Raw genomic sequence first — 21918 nt, forward strand, 5'->3', positions numbered from 1 at the left:
TTTTTATGGTCAAAAAAATAGTTTGGGGTAAATGTGTCACAAGTGTACCAGTTTAGAGTTTTTCGTGGTATTAACCCTAATTTTTATTGAGTCAAAAAAAAAAGTTTAGCCTAGAATTTTCAGTCAAGGTAAAGTTGGTTCTTTTTTTATGGATTAGCCCAAACATATTTGATGGGAAAATATCAAGTGATACCATAAGAGTTATCATAAACACTTATATATCAGGTGACATCAACTAGCCAACTTGCAGATCAAAGTAAGATCCGCCTCATCTAAACTTTCCATAGGTTGTTTCCGGATTCCCTTTATTAATAAAAATCAAGTAAGGATCCTCTCTGTCCAAGCTTGTTCCATTAGAGCCCCAAGAATTTGGATTTTCAATTTGGAATTACAATAATGATGGTTATCCGAGCTAGGTATCGGATGAAAGGATCTTTCATCTGTCCTCATTTATCAGTACACGAAAAAGTGGGGGAAGGGAGCCTGTAGTCAAGAAAAAATCCTCATCATGGAAACTCACATTCAAGGGTAATATCCAAAATATAAGGCCTTCAATCGATAAACGAATGCAACTTCTTTGTCGGATTACTCAACCGTCCCTCGATATCTTTGCCTTCAATCGATATCCTTGTCCTCATTTTCTCCTCTTGCTTCCAACACCTAGCCAAATTTAAAATAGCCAAGTCTTTGCTTGTTCCATCGATGAACTTTGTTGAACACTCCTTAGCTACTCCACATAACTGTCAACAATTCTTCATTGCATATGTTGATTTTCATGTTGTACAATTGTCGATTGTTTGATAGCTCGAAGCACTATCGTCGACCAGTGTTCCTTGATCAACTGCATTTCATCGCTCATCGATAATCATCGAAAGCTGTACATTATGGCCATCGATAGACTAGTCAATAACTATATCATACAGTTAACAAATCAGGCCGATCACAATCAACCAAACTCACTTTACTGACTAAAACTCACTGTTCGTCGATTTAAAAGAGTTGGGTTATTTTTTGGTGCAAATAAAATTGTTCCAATAATTTACCAATATATATTTGGGACTTACCAATCGGTTAAAGATGCCGACTCTTATTATAGATTATCAACTCTCTTCAAAATTTATCGACATTTATATGTAATTGATATAGACACATACTTTATTTTAGTCAGATACCAGCTTTATATTTGATTTTTGGGTAATTGCCAACTGTTCTTATAATCTACCAACATATGAAGCTGCCACTAACTCTTATACCAACTCTTATTTGATAAGTTTAACACGTTGGTAATAGACTCAATTAAATTTGGTGAACTATTAAAGTAGTTGGTAAATTGGAAAAATTAAATGAACGTTGATATGGCAGGTGACTCAAATTAAGATTAGTAATTTCGAATCAAATTAATAACTTTAACTCACTAGTTAAACTATGAAATATATGATGCTAAGTGCTCGGAATATTTGGTATTTCTAAACATTCGAACAATGTTGGTAATTTTCTGTTTACACCCAAAAATGACTAACTTTTGACTATAATAGACAAATTTAGTCGACTGGAGTAGAGTTTGCTTGATTATGGACAATGCTATCGGCAAGAGGAAAATGTCAATTGATTTCGGGCTATCGATGACCAAGTGTTGCTATTGATACTAGGGGTGAGCACGGTTTCAGGGTAGAATCGAGAACCGAAGAACCGAACCGGCGAGTCCAGTTCGGTTCCCGATTCTAGGGTGGTGGGAGGTTCCGGTTCCCGATTCCAATTTTTTAGGAACTGGAACCGGCGCTCTCTCTTCTACTAAAAACCCTAACTTTCTTAGTTTCTTCCCAAATTTTCCCTCGCTCGGTAGCTCCTCCATTGCGCTCTCTCCCACTCCCCACATCCACGACTCGACGAGACCCTCTCGCCTCTCCTCGCTCCGTTCGGCGTCCGCCTCGACTCTTCCTCTTCTTCATCAACCGCGGTCCGGCTCGTCCGAGGCGGAGGTGGGCTTCACTTCAAGGCTTCAAGCGACATCCTTTGTCTTCATCTTCGTTCAGGCTCACGCGCCGCCGCACGCGCACTCTCTTGAGCTCGCCACCTCGGCTCTTCCTCCTCTCGTCTCTCCGCAAGATTGGCGCCGCTTTTCGCCGGACGTGGTTCCTCTCCGGGCAAGGTTTGTGTCAGCCTCCGAGTTTGTTTCTGTGTTTTTTTCCAAATTCCGTTCGATTGCGCTACTGTAGAGGTTTCTCTTAGCATTGATTCGGAAGGAAACTTGTAGCTTGCGGACATGGCTTCTTTTTTTTTTGGTTTTGTTGCTTGTTTGAACCTGTGGGGTGTTTGGTGGTGTGTTATCAGTGGGGATGGTTATAACTTTGGCATTTATTCCTCCTTCTCCTCCTTTATCTGTCTGTTTAGAGACATTAGGAGTTCTGTAATTCGGTTGAATTGTTAGATACGTTGTTTAAGCAACTAATTTCTGAGATCTGCGGTTCAGCTCCTGGCATTAGTGCTTCACCTTCGGAGGACAATATGCGGTATTTTAACGTGATGATCCTTGGCCCTACGCAATCTCCTTATGAAGGTATTGAGTTACCCTGATGTAACTATGCACACCTTCCAGTGATGAGTACAGATATTCATGGAAGATGTTACCGAATTTAATCAGTTGCACTTACCTTTCTGCATAGGGTTATTTAGCTGCGCACTTCCTCTTTTTTTTTTTTTTTCAGGTGTTTAAGGAGTAGGGAGAGCTGGTGGTGGTTGTTATTGACGGATTGAGTTGCTCACTAAAATCTGAGGGACAGCAGATGCGTAGTTTTATGCACATCCGCGCATCTGCATGATGCAAAAGATCGATTCCTGACCTGCGTTATATTGGAAATAACTTCTCATTGGTGGAGTCTGTGTTCATCATTTTGTCCGAGGGAGGTTGTCTTTCTCACTTGAGCAGGAAAAAAGCATCAGTTTGTTCATGTCGCATCTGCCCATTTTTGTTTAACCCATATCTGCTGTGCCTGCTTGTCCTTGATAATCTAGCTTTCCATGATATTTCTTATTATACCTCCATTCAAATCTCCTGACTACAGCTTAAAAAAATTTGTTCTGTCATAACTAATTTCTTAGTGAACTTGTTTGCTTGTCTTTTTGCAATGTTTTTGCAGGAGGAGTTTTCAAACTAGAGTTGTTTTGGCCTGAAGAATATCCTATGGCTGCTCCTAAGGTAATTTTCACTTCAGCACGGTCTTTTCTTCCAATATATAGTAACTTCTATCGTCATGGTATCTGCTGCTTGGTTCTTTCCAGCACAGAATCTCAATCACGTAGAGGTGCTAGATTGCAAGTGCTCTGTAAATGGGTTGTGAAAGCTACATAATCAATTTATGCCTTGGTGTTGACAATGAAAGTTAAGTGCTAGTTTGAATACAGTAACTTGCTTACCCAAAAAAATAGATGAATAGGACATTGATTCATCTTTCCCTTTGAAATTGTTTCAAACTCTCTTTTTTTTTTCTCGGGTTCATGGTGGGGTAATGGCTTTCCTCTTTTTTCTAGAGCCTTTGCATTTCTGTCATAACTGTGTCTTGACTCTTTGCTCAATTCTGCTATCTAGAAAGTTTAGCGATCACAGTCAATTTTTATGAATCGTTTTGGTCTTCCTTAGATGGTTCCAAGGGGTTGTTGAGTTTTGGGTAGCTTTTGTTGTCCGCAATGAACCATGTTTAAAGTGGAGTAGGATTTGCCTCAGGTGGCAGGCAAAAAAAATGATTGGCTTACTGCTGTAGGTCATATTGGATTTCTCTTCATTCTGACTGCTGAGTGTGTAACGTCCTGAATTCGACCCACTTTCGTAATCAATGAAATTGATGTATTTCTCATTTCGTCTTAGTAAGTCTCGCCCGGAACTGATCATTCTCGGGATACTGACCAATAGGGAAAGGCTAACTAGGAAAAACGGTACGTGGACCCAAGAACTCGATCGTGAATTGAGTCCGATTCCGAGAAGCGATGAGGGAATATTTTGTGCCAATGTGGGCCGATCCAAGGAGTGTGACGGATTTGATTTGGCCAACGATGTACGATCAGATCGCGGGTGATTCCGCACGACCGAGAGTACACGTGGCGAACGGTCCCGAACTTATTCCGAACGATCGCGACCCCCGGAACTAGTGATAAAATCTCGTACTCTCTGGAAAATCGAGACCGTCACGACTCGAGTAACCCTAGGTCGAAACGCGTAACCCCTAAACAGCCACCCGTTAGTGAGAGACGCTAAAACTGCAAATTGAGCCAAATCGATCGTGGAATTGAGTCCGGACTTCGGTGTCGAATTTCGTGGGCGTACGCGACTATTTTGCAAGGACAACGTCGTATAAGTGTGGCCAATTATATTTGGGATCGGTAGAGCCGAAAATTGAAAATTTGACCCGGGATCGGAAAAATTACCATTTTGCCCCTATGCCCTAGGCTTAGTTCCGAATTTGGAGTTTTTAATTGGATTTATTACCCCCCAAGAATGCTGGAAATTAGTGGTCAATTGTGCCCCTAGATATTTTGGTTAGATTTAATCCTAACCCTAGAAGTGGGGGGGGCAAGATGGTCAATATTGCAAGGTGGTTCACCAACCCCACTATCTTCCTCAAGCCTATACACTCCCATTGTCTCTCTCTCTCCCCCATTTCACCCTCACCTCAGCCGGCAGCCCCCTCCTCCCACGCATCACTCTCTCGCTCTCGTTTTCATTTGCTCGGCCGTGAGAGGCCCTTCGCCGGAGCACCACCGCCGCGCGCCGCCACCGTCCGCCGCTCGCCCCGCCTAGCACCACCACCATCTCGACCATCCCTCTCTCTCTCTCTCTCCCGTCCGCCACCGACCAGCATTCCCCTCCCCTTCGCCGCCTTGGATCGCCATCTGCTAGAAAAGCCGCGCGCCGCCGCCGTAAGCGTCGCCGAGGACCGCCGCGAGACCACCTTGGACCGCCCATTTTCCCCACATGTTCAGCTCAGTTGGGAGCTTAGGAATCCAAGTGAGTACAACCCTAAACCCTAATTAGGCTAATGTACATTTCTAGATGAGTTTTAGGGGTTAATTAGGGTAATTTAGGGGTTAACTTGTGGAGGATGTTAGGGGCTGACTTTGTGGTTAATTTAGTGGCTTAGTGTGATAATTTAATTGAGGTTTAGTGGTTCATAATGTGCTGTGTGGTGGCTGATCATGGGAGCCTTGGTTCGGGCAAAAATGTGGATTTGGCGGGTGTAATTTGTGAACCGAGTAGTGGCTGTTTCCATGGTGATTTTTGTGGTCTAATGTGGTGATTTGGAAGTGAATTAATGGCCTAGGGTAGACTGTTCATGGCTGATTTGGTATTGGATTGATTCGGGCCATAATCGGTTAATCGGGGTTTTAGTGCGAATCGCCAAGGAAATTGTGATCGGCCCATGAGGAGGCTGAATTAAGTATGGCTTAATTGTGATTGTGCAATGCCCTATGATGTGCTTGGCGTGGCCAATTCATGAGACGCTTGGTAGACTATCGGTATGAGTAGTTTTGGTGTTTTAATTGCGTGAAATTGGGTGCCAAATTATACGTTGTAATTTATTTGGACTAATTAGTCTACTGGGCAAATTGAAATGTGAATTGAGCATGTTGTGGCGTTATTTGGAATAAGTAGCCAAATCGTATTGGGTGCCCAGTGTGAATTTCACGAATGCCGAGTGTGGATATTGTGACCATGAGCGTGCATTCTGAGTATTGGCATAACATGTGCATTATGTGTGTGTACACGAACGGCATGAGCATGTGATCACTTAAATCGCCCTGATGCATTTTACGCGGGGTTCAGATAATAATTGGTGATTGTGTACGTGTGATCACATAAAGCCCTGATTCATCTTACGCGGGGTATTGAACCCGTCCTGATGCGTTTTACGCGGGACGATGCCCGGACTACCGGAAGATGACAACCTGATGCGTTTTACGCGGGTTGTGTCATGAGCCTGATGCGTTTTACGCGGGTCGGTGAATTTGGTAAATTGCAAGTGTGCAAGAGTGCAAGCGTGCAAAGGTGCATTGATGAGGCATGAGCATGAGTGTGAGCACGAGCATATGCATGACATGCGTCGTGGCTAAGTGACATGCGTATATGTGCCGTGGTTGAGTTCTGTGCCGTTATTATAAATATATATAGTGCCTAACCTGCAGGGTCACTTAAATATTGGAATTGGGCCCGAGGGCCTAAGTCATTTATATTTTGGATTGTGTGTTATTTAGTGCTCGTCAGGAGGTGCATGTTAGCCTAGCTTAGGTTTAGGGGGCCTACTCGCTGAGATTTATTCTCACTGTTGTACAAACCCAACTTTTCAGACCCCCGGCCCTGAGTATGCCAGATGTTCCTGTACGTTTTGGGATTCCGCACCAGCTAGGGCGGACGGCGACCGAGTACCCCTTAGAGAATGGGGATATATATGTTAAGTATTATTCTGTAGTATTGGTCGATGTGGGGGAGGAGTACTATCAGCACCACGAGTATGTAACCTAGTGTTTTAGGGACCGCTTCGGAGAGCATGGACCCCTCCGGACTTTTAACGTCCCGTTCAACAGGCTAGGAGAGGTAGATCCCCAGTGTTAGGACGGGGAGCTGGCGAGTCCCGAGATCACATCCGAGGGGAGTTCCAGTTCTGGCCGCCGGCCTATTATCTGGGAGGTGGACGAGTTTGACCCGATGGATATGGAGCCAGCAGACTGGGATGTTGATCAGGAGCCGATGGAGTCAGACGAGGAGCCAGAGCCGATGGAGCAGGATCCCGAGCCTGAGGAGGTGGATTCAGAGGAGGAGCCGGCCGAGGCCGAGTCCGAGATGGATTCCATGGACTCCAAGGACGAGCCGTCAGACAGCTCTTCTGAGTCCTCGGGATCCGACCCGAACTGGGTCCCGTAGGTTTAGCCCTAGTTTTAGATAGATCGGGCCTGTACCTTTTTGACCGGAGCCCCTTCTAGTTTTAGTACCTCTGACCGCCCGGGCCACTTACCCCTTTTTGTCAGTAGTGGCCATTGACCCGCTTTTGATTTTTGATGTTCATGCTGTATATGAATATTGTATGTTTCCGTCGCTAATGCAAATGTATATCTATTCATGTTGTTTATTGTATTGCTATCCTTGGTCTCGTGGTGTTCTAATCGTACGGGTGTATGTTTGCTTCCGCTTGTGCATTGTTCTCTGTGTTGGGTGTTGGGTCGGCGACGCGTCCTGGGACGTCGCACAAAATTTGACCACGGCAGGGGTGTGGCGTGCCGTAGGGTACGGGGCGTGACATCCCCGTTTTATTTGGTATCAGAGCCAGGTTAGCTCGGTCCAATTAGGTCAAAGCCTGGAGTGATAAGGAGCGATGACCTTGGGTAGCTAGTAGGGTGACCTCGTGTGCTAAGTGTACCTCCTGACTGTCTGTGTTTTGATTGAGTGCTTATATGAATTGACCCGCAAAGTGCAGGTGCGGCTGGACCCGATGTAAGTACGTGCATCTCCTTGATTGAGGTCTTGTGCTGTTTGTGCTTAGCCGCATGTTGAGTGATTAATTGCTGTAGTGTTAGTTCCCTGCCTAGGACCTTAGACCGGTTTAGCTTGGTTAGGTCTCTAATTCCTGAATGGAATTATAGCAGGTAGGTGAGCATGCGAGTTTGGAAAGATGAGTAACCAAGGAAGAGGTAGAGGTCGAGGTCGTGAGCAAGATCGCGTAGAACCACAAGTGAGGGTTGCAGAGGACCCAAGAGTAGACAGAATTTTGAGGGCACTCGAGGAAGCTGGAATTCTGGGAGGTAGGCTAGCCCAGGAGAGAAATGCCACTATTGCCGCTGCTGTTGAGGCCACCGTTGCTACTGCCAATGGGGCCAATGGGAACAACGGAAACAATGGGAATCAGGAGAATCCAATTCCAGGACCGGCAAATGTGATCAGGCCGATGTCTAAGTTGGTGGAGCAGTTTTTGAAATTGAAACCGCCGAAGTTCAATGGGAAGGGTGACCCTGAGGCTGCACCGCGTTGGGTAGAGGAGTTGGAGAAAGCCGTCGATGTTCTAGGGTGCACCGATACTGAAAAGGTGACACTAGCGGTATATCAACTACAAGACAATGCGAACGACTGGTGGAAGGCCACCAAGACCAGAGTATTTCCCGAGGGTACCGCCCAGACTTGGGCCGCGTTTATCGAAAATTTCTATAGAAAGTATTTCTCAGAGAGCGCCCAGGAAAGAAAGCTGGCCGAATTTATGCGACTTCGCCGAGGGCAGATGACCGTGGATCAGTACGAAGCGGAGTTCGCCAGATTATCGAAATTTGCATCTAGAATGGTAGAGAACCCACAGAACAAGGTTCGGAGATTTCGAGATGGGCTAAAGCCGGACCTTAGGAGTCAGATGATATCGCTCAATATTCGAGATTATGGTGAGATGTACGAGCGGACGCAGGCTATTGAGCGGGATCAAGTGGACAGGGCAGCCGCTTCTGGGTCGCAGTTTGCCCCGGCTAGGGACAATCGCCGTCTCGGGAAACAGGCGATTTGTTCCGCCGATCAGGAAGAATATCGGAAAGCCGAACCACCAGCAGAACAGATTTGGGGCTTGCTTCAAGTACGGGAGTATGGATCACCAGATAAGAAATTGTCCCCAGCAACGCCCCGCAGGACCTCAGATGCAACCGCAACAACCCCCGATAGGAAATCAGGCTGGGAATCCTCCGCCGGCTATTATGAACAGGCCGCCGGCACAAGGACGGGTGTACGCCATGGCACGAAGGGAAATTGAGAACGCGCCGGGCGTGGTCACAGGTACGGTTTCTCTATGCAATCATGTCGCATACGCTTTGTTTGATCCGGGAGCGTCCAACTCCTTTGTGTTTGCTCAGTTTGTTGAATTGGCTGGATTAAAACCTGTTTTGCTAGAAGTGCGGTTATGTGTGACTACGCCATTAATGGATAAGATATGCATATCGTTAGGATGCCCGGACTGTGAAATAATAATTGGTGGCGTAGAAAGCAGGATAGATTTAGCTGTTTTGCCAATGTATGATTTTGATGTGATTGTGGGCATGGATTGGTTAGTTAGACAGAATGCTGTGATGGATTATAGTAGCAGGGTGATTCAGTTTAGTCCGGCTGGACACCCTAAATTTGAGTTTGTAGGGAGTCGAGGAGGAACCTCGATCCCTTGGGTCTCATTAGTAGAAGCAACTAAGTTGTTGGATGAGGGCTGTCAGTGTTATCTGGCGAGTGTGGTTGATTCGACGGCAGGAGAAGTGCGGCTAGAGGATATAGCAGTGGTGTGCAATTTTCCCGATGTCTTTCCCTAGGAATTGCCGGGATTGCCACTAGAAAGAGAAGTGGAATTTGTTATCGAGTTGGCCCCTGGGACTGAGCCAATCTCGAAGCCGCCTTATAGGATGTCATTGTCGGAGCTGAAAGAATTAAAGGTTCAGGTACAAGAACTATTGGACAAAGGTTTTATCCGACCAAGTGCGTCTCCATGGGGAGCGCGAGTCTTGTTCGTAAGAAAGAAGGATGGGTCGTTGAGGCTGTGTATCGATTACCGTCAGCTGAATCAGGTGACAATCAAGAATAAGTATCCCCTCCCAAGGATTGACGACCTGTTTGATCAGTTGCAAGGAGCCTCGGTATTTTCTAAGATTGATCTAAGGACAGGGTACCATCAGTTAAGGATCCAAAAAGAGGATATCTCAAAGACGGCATTCAGGACGAGGTATGGACACTATGAATTTACGGTAATGCCGTTTGGACTAACTAATTCCCCCGCTGCTTTCATGGACTTGATGAATTGGGTATTCAAGGAGTTCTTGGATCAGTTCGTCATTGTCTTCATAGATGATATTTTGGTGTATTCAAAGAGTCCCGAAAAGCATGAGGTACACTTGGAAAAGGTTCTGCGGACGTTAAGAGAGCATGTACTGTACGCCAAGTTTAGCAAGTGCGAATTTTGGCTGAATCGAGTAGCATTTCTAGGGCATATAATTTCCGGAGAAGGAATCTCCATGGATCCGGCAAAGATTGAGGCAGTGACAGATTGGCCGAGACCGACGATAGTTACCGAGGTTCAGAGCTTCTTAGGACTGGCAGGTTATTATCGACGGTTTGTAGAAAGATTCTCAGCGATAGCCACTCCATTGACAAAGTTGCTTAAGAAGGAGACGAAGTTTGAATGGACAAAAAAGTGCGAAGAGAGTTTCCAGGAATTGAAGCAGAGATTGACGACTGCACCAGTGTTAACGATCCCTTCAGGACTGGGAGGATATGAAATTTATAGCGATGCTTCGCTCAAGGGATTGGGGTGCGTGCTAATGCAACATGGAAGGGTGGTTGCTTATGCATCGCGTCAGTTAAGGCCTCATGAGATGAATTACCCGACCCATGACTTGGAACTGGCAGCAATCATTTTCGCACTTAAGATTTGGAGGCACTACTTATGTGGAGAACGATTCCAGATCTACACGGACCATCAGAGCCTCAAGTATCTGTTTCACAGAAGGAATTGAATATGAGACAGAGGCATTGGATGGAGTTGCTGAAGTACTATGATTGTGACATTTTGTACCATCGCGGCAAAGCCAATCGGGTAGCAGATGCCCTAAGCAGGAAATCGAGCATCGCACAGTTAATGGTCAAAGAGTGGATTTTATTAGAGGGTGCACAAGACTCAGAGTTTAAGTTCGAGGTAGGACACATCTCCAGTCTTATGGCGACGTTAAGGATTGAACCAGAGGTGTAGACCAAAATTAAGGCATTGCAGTCTACGGACCCTGAGATTCAGAAGATTCTGGAGATGGATGGCACTAAGAGGAAACCGAACTTCCAAGTATCCGAAGACGGAATTCTTAAGTTTCGAGGACGTTTGTGCGTACCCGATGATTTGGAGCTTAAGGAAGAGATTTTATCAGAAGCTCATAGGAGCAATTATAGCATCCACCCGGGCAGCACGAAGATGTGCCAGAACCTTCGACAGCACTATTGGTGGAACGGAATGAAGGTGGACGTGGCCAAGCATGTGGCCAAGTGTTTGATGTGCCAACAAGTGAAGGCACAGCATTGTAAACCTGGTGGAATGTTGCAGCCGTTGGAAATCCCAGAATGGAAATGGGAGCATATTACAATGGATTTTGTAACGGGATTGCCAAGAAGCCAGAGGGGACACGACTCTATTTGGGTGATAGTGGACAGATTGATCAAGTCGGCGCACTTTCTGGCAGTGCGAAAGGACTTCGAGCTAGAAAGGTACGCAGATTTATATGCGCGGCAGATAGTTCGTCTTCATGAAGTACCGGTATCAATCACTTCAGACCGTGATCCCCGGTTTACTGCTAATTTTTGGAAAAGTCTTCAATCGGCTATGGGGACAAAGTTGCAATTCAGTACGGCCTACCATCCGCAGACAGATGGCCAGTCTGAGAGGACTATTCAGACTTTAGAGGATATGCTGAGGGCATGTGTATTAGACTTTCAGGGCAAGTGGGAAGAGCAGTTGCATTTGGTCGAATTTGCCTACAATAACAGCTTTCAGCAGAATATCGGGATGGCACCGTTTGAAGCACTTTATGGCAGAGCGTGTAGGACACCATTATGTTGGGATGAAGTGGGAGAAAGAAGTGTGACGGGTCCAAAGCTAGTTCAGCAGTCGATGGAAACGGTAAAGATTATCCGGGAAAGGCTAAGGACAGCTCAGAGCCACCAGAAAAGTTATGCGGACCGAAGACGTAGACCGTTGGAGTTTCAGGTTGGCGACCATGTATTCCTTAAGATCTCACCGATGAGAGGACTGTCTCGGTTTGGCAAGAAAGGAAAGCTGAGTCCAAGGTATATAGGCCCGTTCGAGATTTTGGAAAGGATTGGAACGTTGGCTTATCGTCTCGCCTTGTCGCCGAATCTGTCGCAAGTTCATAATGTCTTCCACGTGTCAATGCTGAGGAAGTACGAACCGAATCTGACCCACGTGCTGAATCATGAGGTAATAGACATGGATGACAGGGTGTCGTACGTGGAGAGACCAGTACGAATCGAGGATAGGAAGGAGCAGGTTTTGAGGAATAAGACGATCCCGTTGGTCAAAGTTATCTGGGAACATCACGGGACAGAAAGCGCCACCTAGGAAAGTGAAGAAGTAATGCGACGTCAGCACCCCCATTTATTTGAGTAGTCGGGTTTGGATTGTAAATTTCGAGGACGAAATTTTTGTAAGGGGGGAAGAGTTGTAACGTCCTGAATTCGACCCACTTCGTAATCAATGAAATTGATGTATTTCTCATTTCGTCTTAGTAAGTCTCGCCCGGAACTAATCATTCTCATGATACTGACCAATAGGGAAAGGCTAACTAGGAAAAACGGTACGTGGACCCAAGAACTCGATCGTGAATTGAGTCCGATTCCGAAAAGCGACGAGGGAATATTTTGTGCCAATGTGGGCCGATCCAAGGAGTGTGACGGATTCGATTTGGCCAACGATGTACGATCGGATCACGGGTGATTCTGCACGACCGAGAGTAAACGTGGCGAACGGTCCCGAACTTATTCCAAACGATCGCGACCCCCGGAACTAGTGATAAAATCTCGTACTCTGTGGGAAATCGAGACCATCACGACTCGAGTAACCCTAGGTCGATACGCGTAACCCCTAAACAGCCACCCGTTAGTGAAAGACGCTAAAACTGCAAATTGAGCCAAATCGATCGTGGAATTGAGTCCGGACTTCGGTGTCGAATTTCGTGGGCGTACGCGACTATTTTGCAAGGACAACGTCGTATAAGTGTGGCCAATTATATTTGGGATCGGTAGAGCCGAAAATTGGAAATTTGACCAGGGATCGGAAAAATTACCATTTTGCCCCTATGCCCTAGGCTTAGTTCCGAATTTGGAGTTTTTAATTGGATTTATTACCCCCCAAGAATGCTGGAAATTAGTGGTCAATTGTGCCCCTAGATATTTTGGTTAGATTTAATCCTAACCCTAGAAGTGGGGGGGGCAAGATGGTCAATATTGCAAGGTGGTTCACCAACCCCACTATCTTCCTCAAGCCTATACACTCCCATTGTCTCTCTCTCTCCCCCATTTCACCCTCACCTCAGCCGGCAGCCCCCTCCTCCCACGCATCACTCTCTCCCTCTCGTTTTCATTTGCTCGGCCGTGAGAGGCCCTTCGCCGGAGCACCACCGCCGCGCGCCGCCACCGTCCGCCGCTCGCCCCGCCTAGCACCACCACCATCTCGACCATCCTCTCTCTCTCTCTCTCCCGTCCGCCACCGACCAGCATTCCCCTCCCCTTCGCCGCCTTGGATCGCCGTCCGCCGGAAAAGCCGCGCGCCGCTGCCGTAAGCGTCGCCGAGGACCGCCGCGAGACCACCTTGGACCGCCCATTTTCCCCACCTGTTCAGCTCAGTTGGGAGCTTAGGAATCCAAGTGAGTACAACCCTAAACCCTAATTAGGCTAATGTACATTTCTAGATGAGTTTTAGGGGTTAATTAGGGTAATTTAGGGGTTAACTTGTGGAGGATGTTAGGGGCTGACTTTGTGGTTAATTTAGTGGCTTAGTGTGATAATTTAATTGAGGTTTAGTGGTTCATAATGTGCTGTGTGGTGGCTGATCATGGGAGCCTTGGTTCGGGCAAAAATGTGGATTTGGCGGGTGTAATTTGTGAACCGAGTAGTGGCTGTTTCCATGGTGATTTTTGTGGTCTAATGTGGTGATTTGGAAGTGAATTAATGGCCTAGGGTAGACTGTTCATGGCTGATTTGGTATTGGATTGATTCGGGCCATAATCGGTTAATCGGGGTTTTAGTGCGAATCGCCAAGGAAATTGTGATCGGCCCATGAGGAGGCTGAATTAAGTATGGCTTAATTGTGATTGTGCAATGCCCTATGATGTGCTTGGCGTGGCCAATTCATGAGATGCTTGGTAGACTATCGGTATGAGTAGTTTTGGTGTTTTAATTGCATGAAATTGGGTGCCAAATTATACGTTGTGATTTATTTGGACTAATTAGTCTACTGGGCAAATTGAAATGTGAATTGAGCATGTTGTGGCGTTATTTGGAATAAGTAGCCAAATCTTATTGGGTGCCCAGTGTGAATTTCACGAATGCCGAATGTGGATATTGTGACCATGAGCGTGCATTCTGAGTATTGGCATAACATGTGCATTATGTGTGTGTACACGAACGGCATGAGCATGTGATCACTTAAATCGCCCTGATGCGTTTTACGCGGGGTTCAGATAATAATTGGTGATTGTGTACGTGTGATCACATAAAGCCCTGATGCATCTTACGCGGGGTATTGAACCCGTCCTGATGCATTTTACGGGGGACGATGCCCGGACTACTGGAAGATGACAACCTGATGCGTTTTACGCGGGTTGTGTCATGAGCCTGATGCGTTTTACGCGGGTCGGTGAATTTGGTAAATTGCAAGTGTGCAAGAGTGCAAGCGTGTGAAGGTGCATTAATGAGGCATGAGCATGAGTGTGAGCACGAACATATGCATGACATGCGTCATGGCTAAGTGACATGCGTATATGTGCCGTGGTTGAGTTATGTGCCGTTATTATAAATATATATATAGTGCCTAACCTGCAGGGTCACTTAAATATTGGAATTGGGCCCGAGAGCCTAAGTCATTTATATTTTGGATTGTGTGTTGTTTAGTGCTCGTCAGGAGGTGCATGTTAGCCTAGCTTAGGTTTATGGGGCCTACTCGCTGAGATTTATTCTCACTGTTGTACAAACCCAACTTTTCAGACCCCCGGCCCTGAGTATGCCAGATGTTCCTGTGCGTTTTGGGATTCCGCACCAGCTAGGGCGGACGGCGACCGAGTACCCCTTAGAGAATGGGGATATATATGTTAAGTATTATTCTGTAGTATTGGTCGATGTGGGGGAGGAGTACTATCAGCACCACGAGTATGTAGCCTGGTGTTTTAGGGACCGCTTCGGAGAGCATGGACCCCTCCGGGCTTTTGACGTCCCGTTCAACGGGCTAGGAGAGGTAGATCCCCAGTGTCAGGACGGGGAGCTGGCGAGTCCCGAGATCACATCCGATGGGAGTTCCAGTTCTGTTCACCGGCCTATTATTTGGGAGGTGGACGAGTTTGACCCGATGGATATGGAACCAGCATACTGGGATGTTGATCAGGAGCCGATGGAGTCAGACGAGGGGCCGAAGCCGATGGAGCAAGATCCCGAGCCTGAGGAGGTGGAGTCAGAGGACGAGCCGGCCGAGGCCGAGTCCGAGATGGATTCTATAGACTCCGAGGACGAGCCGTCAGATAGCTCTTCTGAGTCTTCGGGATCCAACCCGGACTGGGTCCCGTAGGTTTAGCCCTAGTTTTGATAGATCGGGCATGTACCTTTTTGACCGGAGCCCCTTCTAGTTTTAGTACCTCTGATCGCCCGGGCCACTTACCCCTTTTTGTCAGTAGTGGCCATTGACCCGCTTTTGATTTTTGATGTTCATGCTGTATATGAATATTGTATATGTTTCCGCCGCTAATGCAAATGTATATATGTTCATGTTGTTTATTGTATTGCTATCCTTGGTCTCGTGGTGTTCTAATCGTACGGGTGTATGTTTGCTTCCGCTTGTGCATTGTTCTCTGTGTTGGGTGTTGGGTCGGCGACGCGTCCTGGGACGTCGCATAAAATTTGACCACGGCAGGGGTGTGGCGCGCCGTAGGGTGCGGGGCGTGACAGAGTGGCTCCCTCCAGTCTGCATGTTGCTTGTCCGAGTAACTCTTTTTACGGTTCATCTGTTAGCTATTCTGATTGATTTGATTGGCAGTGCGAACATATGCATATGGTTGCTTAGATAACACTCAGATGAAGTTGGACATTACCAGCGTTGCTTACTCCTGGGTCTTCACTTAAGTACTTTTGAAGTTTTTATTTGTCCTAAGGTTTTCAACTGCTTTATCCAAAAATAGTGGTGACTCGTGGGGTTTAGCTTCTAATCATTACTTGTGCCACAGGTTAGGTTTCTCACAAAAATATACCATCCCAACATTGACAAGGTACTATTACAACTTTTTTTTCTTTTTTTGGCTGGAATATCTATCTGATTCTTAATGTGATTTTTCTTTCAATCAGCTTGGTAGGATATGCCTCGACATCCTGAAAGACAAGTGGAGTCCTGCACTACAGATTCGAGCTGTACTTCTTAGGTATATTAATGATTTCCCTTTGCATATTTGAGACTTCTGGAAAGGGACTGAAGAGGCTGAATTGGCACTCTAACAATCTAAATAGCTAAGGAGCACAAAAGTTCTACCAAATTGTTATAGATGTAGATCTTAGTTTTGCTGGCTCACGGCATCCCTCTCCCTTTATCTCGTGCTTTTATTATGGAGGCTAATGCAATAGTATTTGTTTGAGTTTGTCATGCAAAATGGTAAGTTTACTGTATTTGGAATTGAGGTTCGGCATGTTTATGTTGGATTTTTTGTACAATAGCCGATGGAAGTGTTTTCTGATGTACTATTCTGCAGCATTCAAGCTCTTTTGAGCTCTCCAAACCCCGATGATCCGCTATCTGAGAATATCGCTAAGCATTGGAAGACAAATGAGGCTGAAGCTCTGGAAATAGGTAATGCTATGTCTTTTGTGGTTTTACTGGGTCTCGATAACTGTTTCTCCGATCATGTGGTACTTTGAATGATTGAGATTTAGATGACAAATTTTTATTAGCTTATTTGATTTTTTTCGCTTCTTATGCTTGCATAAATAATCACTTACTATAGTCCAGTGGAAGGCCAAAATTTAATTTTCTGCTCTATCCTTTTTATCGTCCAGTAAAAAGAACCTATTATAATCTTGAACTGACCCTGAAACCTGTGACAGGGTAGGTTCCATGTTCCACATTCCGATGGGTAGGTTCCAGGTTCCAAAAAATGAGGAATCTGTACCCGAGGGTAGGTTTAAGGTTCCAGGTGGAACCTGTGAAGAATCTAGAACCGCTCACCTCTAATCGATACGCAGTGGTGATTGGTTGATGATTGACTCCAATGTTGGTGAGTAACAGATATATTGATGACCAAGGATTATTATGCAAAGACAATTGGTTAACGATTATTTGATAATCATGAATACCAATGACTATGTTATTGATATACAATGGTGATTAATCGATAACGGTTTAACCACATGATTTATATTCAAGATAAGTATTGAAAACGGTTGAGATTGCTTCGGATAAGGACTATTTGGATTACAAAGTCTGAAATCGTGGCAAGGAAGCTACGCTCGAAGATTCAGTGGAGTTATGAAGCCTGTGGCAAGGACGTTACACCCTAAGATTCAAATAATAACCGCTCATAAGCAGTAATCAATAATGTTAGGCTATAAATGCCCGAAGTCTATTCATGTAAAAGTTCTCTCAATCAATCAATCAAAGATTCAACATTCTCGCAAATTTATCTTTATCTTTACTTTTTTCGCAATTTATCTTTTCCATATCTTTTAATTCCCATATTTCGGTCATAGTTTCAGATATCTTCATCGTCAATTAAATTCCAATGAAGCATAAATGTTGTTTGTGATTCATTGATACTCCCGTCTGGAATTGCCTTAGAACCCGTCTCCTATGTATAAAAACCAAAGAATCAATTTCGGTGAAAGATATTTCGTCGATTAAGACACTTTACGGCCAAATATTTTCTATGAGTGTCAATATAAAAGTTACTAACGTTTGACGAAAATGTGACAACATTCATTGAAAGATTATGCATTATGACAAGATCAATCTGTGAAGACCCATCCATTCCTTTAGACCTCTATTGCCAAAGATTATTAGCGGGACATGGAAAAGTTTAACAAAAAGCCAGGACCCTCGTGCCATTGATTAATGCTAAGGATTTGTATTTCTTACCATGTTGAGGAACACAGAGAGAGTAGTAAATTGAAAAAGGGCAAAAGTACACCACAAGTGCCATAACTTGTGTACGGCGATCACTTTGGTGCCATAACTTTTTTTTGGATCACTTTGGTGCCAAGTCGGAGGAAAATCGATCACTTTAGTGACTCCGGCCAAAATTCCGGCCAAAAAGCTGACCTGGCTTTTTTATTTAAAAAAAGAGTGTGACGTGGATATTGGGGTCAACATTTGATGTCCACGTGGACGAGCAAAATGACGTCGCTCAGTCCACATGGACAAGAAGGACGACGTCGTTCCATTTAGGACAGCAAACGACGTCGCTCAGTTCAAAGGTCTTAGCATCGCGTCGCTCGTCACACCTGCTCTGTCTCCCTCGTCCAGTCGTCGTCGCCTATCGCTCATCGCTCGTGGCGCCCTCATTTCGACGCCGTCGCCGTCACCGTCACCAACGCCATCTCTTGCCTTCCCCTCGCGATCGGTCGGCGTCGCTCTCTCATCCCGTGGACTAAGCATCACTCGTCCCGTCGGCGTTGGTCCCGTCTCCGTGGCAAATTACGAAGGTCGGTCTTCAAATAAGGGCTACTAATTTCTATTTTACTGAATTGATCGACACATTATGCTTCATTGTCCTATGTTTCACTCAATTAATTGGTAGATTAGGGCTGCCTTCGGGAAATTAGGGTTTGAAGTAGGAAATTAGGGCTTGAACTTGGGAAATTGGGGCTCGAACTTGAAATTAGGTCTTGAACTTCTGAAATTAAAGCTTGAACTTCATAAATTATGGCTAGTTGTTCGGATATTAGGGCTTAAAGTGGATTCGATTGTGATGGTGCCGGGCTGAGTATATGCGATAGACTGTGGTCCATGTGGGGACTTCTGTCATTGTCACCCATGTGGTCTGATGGTGGCTTTTTCAATCTTGTCGACCATGTGGGGGACCTTCATGTGAAGCTGTGCTCTTTTTCCTATGTGGTGTGGTCCCAAAAGCTAAAATATTGAAATTTTTGGCTTTTTTCCTTCAATGCAGGGTCGATATGGGGGATAAAGACACAATTATCGGCGTCATTGTTCGCTATGGAGGAGAATTTGTCATCGGCACTGACGAGTGGGAATACTTTGGGGGACTTGAAGGTACTGTTTATTTCGATAGAAGCAAGCCAGCATTTATTAATCTCATGAGGGATATAATTCAACAATTAAGATGTAAAATAGGAAGTTTGCATTATTGTGTTCCTGGAAGCAGCTTGAAGGACGGTATTAGAAACTTTGATGATGATAATGGTGTTAAGGATATTATCTACCATTATCTTCATGGAAAAGAAGCTGTTGTGTACGTTGAGTCCTATAGTGATGGTGAATCGATGAAGGGGCCGAGGAGGAGACGTAGGTGATGGTGCTTTGCTTTACCTAGTACTCGGGTTGGTGCTAGTTCTATTATAGATGAAGCTGGACATGAGAGGAATGAGAGGGAGGCAAGCCATGCAATGAGTGAAGAGTTCACTGGATTTGAGTTCACCTGGATTGTCGTGGGAAGTTGCTGCATCTAGTGAATCAGATGATGAGGGTGTGACAAATGTAAATTTACCAAGTGAAGATGACGATGAGGAACTTGCACAGTCAAGGCAAAAGCAAAGGGAATTTGGAAAAAAATCAATAGCTGCACTTGGAGGATTGCATAAAGCTGAACCAGGACATAGCATTGATGGAGCTCCAGCTGAAGGTAATCACACTAATTATGAAGAAAGTGGCTCTGATGAACAGAATGATAATTCTGAAAATCAGCATGAAGATGATGATCCCGTTGTGCGCAGAAGGAAACGTAAGTATCCGTTATACGATCTTGGCTCTTCTTCTTCTGTGTTGACTGTAGGTCTGAAATTTTCTGATGTCAAACAATTCAAAGAAGGGATTATCAAGTATTCAATAGCTGAACAGAGGACTCTTCAGTTCACTCGAAATACGCAGGACTATGTTAGAGCAAAGTGTTCTCAACCTAGTTGTTCGTGGAAGATATATGGCGCACGTTCAAAGAGGGACGGGTCATTCCAAATTAGGTCATTACAGGAGGAACATACTTGTTCCATCATGTTTGACAACAAAAGGGTAACGAGTGCTTGGTTGTCGAAGCACTTCTTCGATACCATTAAAGCGATGCCTGATGTGAAGAGTGCTCAGCTGAAGCAGTTGGTGAGGGAGCAGGTAAGGATTAACGCGTCACTCAATCAGTGTAAAAGAGCCAAGTATAAGGTGATGAGAAAAATTCTAGAGAGGTACAATGAAGAATATGGTCAAATTTGGGAATATGTTGGAGAATGTAGGCTGCAAAACCCGGGTAGTCGAGTTTATGTTGAGGTTGTGGAGCGGCCACTACCTAACCATGGGACTAACTTTGACCGAATTTATATTTGCTTTGATGCATGCAAGCGGGGATTTGTTGCTGGTTGTAGACGAGTCATAGGGTTAGATGGATGTTTCTTGAAGGGTGTGTGCAAGAGAGAATTGTTGGCTGCCATTGGGAGGGATGGCAATAATCAGATGTTTCCAATTGCTTGGGTCGTTGTGAAGGTAGAGAGCAAGGATACTTGGTCGTGGTTCCTGAAAAATTTGATGGCGGACCTTGAGATCACTAATGGAGGAGGTTGGGCATTCATGAGCGACCAACAAAAGGTAATGCTGGTGCAACTGCACAAACAATATTTATGACATTTTATCTTGCACATGCCTTTATTAATGGCTTGATGTATGAATTCTTGTAGGGACTTCTTCCTGCTCTAGCTGAGTTGATGCCATTTGCTGAACATAGGATGTGTGCGAGGTACATATATGCAAACTGGACAAAGATCTACAAAGGGGAGAAACTACAGAAGCAATTTTGGATGATAGCTAAGAGCACCAACATGGCTGATTTTAGAATTCACAAACAGCAGCTGCTTGACTTGACGAAGGACGGTTATGAAGCACTTTTTCAAACTGAACCCAGGCATTGGTGCAAGGCCTTCTTCAGTGAAGAATTCAAGAGCGATATCATTGATAACAATCTCAGTGAAGCCTTCAATGGCAGAATTTTAGAGGCGAGGTGCAAACCAATCATCAGCATGCTTGAGGATATTCAAGTGATAGTCATGACAAGGCTGCAAAAACAGAGAGATGAGGCTGCGAAGTGGACTGGACAGTGTGGTCCTAGGATTGCTAAAAGATTGGATGACAACTTGGCGAGTAGTAGGTTCTGTCATCCTATCTGGAATGGAGATGATGGCTATGAGGACATGGAAAAAACAGACAAGTATGTTGTCCAATTGGACAAACTAAAGTGCTCATGTCGAGCTTGGCAACTTTCTGGAATTCCCTGCATACATGCCATTTTTGCCATCCAAGCGAAGTACCATAATCCCAAGGATTACCTGCATGGTTGCTACCACAAAAGCACATATCTTGCTGCGTACCAGCACATGATGCAGCCTATTAGAAGTACAAAATTCTGGGAGCCGACAAATCATGAAGCCCCTCATCCTTTGCCACTTAAGAAACAAATGGGAAGGCCTAAAAGGAGACGAAGAAAGCAGGAGGGAGAGCCCAGAAGTAAGAAGATGAGCAGAGTCAGGTGTAGAGATAAAATGCTCATATTGTCGTGAGGTAGGTCACAACAAAAGTGGTTGTAATTTGAAGAAGCAACATCAGTTGCTTCAACAGCCAAGTGGAGGGACTCAAATTGGATCAAGTGTAGCGCCAGCATAAGAACCAGCTGAAGGGGCTGTTGAAAGGCCTGCTGGAGGGCCAGCTGATAGGCATGCTGATTGTCTAGCTGAAGGGCCTGCTGAATGCCAAGTTCAAGAACCAGCTGAAGAGCCAACCGGAGGCCCAGGTTTAAGGGCAACCTCCTCCTCGACTGTTGCACAGGCTAGGAGAAAATATCCAGTAAGCTATATGTATTTGTATTAATCTTTAGTGAGCAGACTTTGGCTTTAGTTGATATTGTTTTGTCCTTATCAGTTGAGAAGAAAACCAACTGAACAAGCAGCTCAGGTTCCTCAAA

The 21918-nt window shown here is 45.2% G+C and overlaps 2 protein-coding genes across 2 annotated transcripts; both read left to right on the forward strand.

Annotated features, from left to right (window-relative positions):
• Positions 1-1833: 1833 nt before the first annotated feature.
• On the forward strand, positions 1834-16720 carry LOC115668029 (ubiquitin-conjugating enzyme E2 36-like). The gene is made up of 6 exons (XM_056312086.1): positions 1834-2149; positions 2471-2557; positions 3138-3196; positions 15985-16026; positions 16103-16176; positions 16501-16720. Exons 2-6 carry the CDS (start codon positions 2506-2508, stop codon positions 16664-16666), a joined length of 393 nt encoding a protein of 130 aa, XP_056168061.1. The 5' UTR covers positions 1834-2149; positions 2471-2505; the 3' UTR covers positions 16667-16720.
• Positions 16721-20420: 3700 nt separating this feature from the next.
• On the forward strand, positions 20421-21517 carry LOC130138412 (uncharacterized). Its single transcript, XM_056312427.1, has 2 exons — positions 20421-20552; positions 20642-21517. Exons 1-2 carry the CDS (start codon positions 20421-20423, stop codon positions 21515-21517), a joined length of 1008 nt encoding a protein of 335 aa, XP_056168402.1.
• Positions 21518-21918: the final 401 nt, after the last annotated feature.

The sequence above is a fragment of the Syzygium oleosum genome, unplaced genomic scaffold, assembly GCF_021117445.2.
Source record: "Syzygium oleosum isolate NSW1041296 unplaced genomic scaffold, Sole_v2.1 Sole_v2.06, whole genome shotgun sequence".
Classification (NCBI taxonomy): domain Eukaryota; kingdom Viridiplantae; phylum Streptophyta; class Magnoliopsida; order Myrtales; family Myrtaceae; genus Syzygium; species Syzygium oleosum.

What these genes read in the sequence shown, in the direction of transcription:
- LOC115668029 (XM_056312086.1), top strand. Translation starts at nt 2,506, where the DNA reads ATGCGGTATTTTAACGTGATGATCCTTGGCCCTACGCAATCTCCTTAT. An exon ending in TACGCAATCTCCTTATGAAG is followed by an intron (nt 2,558 to 3,137) that starts GTATTGAGTTAC and finishes ATGTTTTTGCAG; the next exon opens with GAGGAGTTTTCAAACTAGAG. An exon ending in ACCATCCCAACATTGACAAG is followed by an intron (nt 16,027 to 16,102) that starts GTACTATTACAA and finishes TCTTTCAATCAG; the next exon opens with CTTGGTAGGATATGCCTCGA.
- LOC130138412 (XM_056312427.1), top strand. Translation starts at nt 20,421, where the DNA reads ATGTTTCCAATTGCTTGGGTCGTTGTGAAGGTAGAGAGCAAGGATACT. An exon ending in TCATGAGCGACCAACAAAAG is followed by an intron (nt 20,553 to 20,641) that starts GTAATGCTGGTG and finishes GAATTCTTGTAG; the next exon opens with GGACTTCTTCCTGCTCTAGC.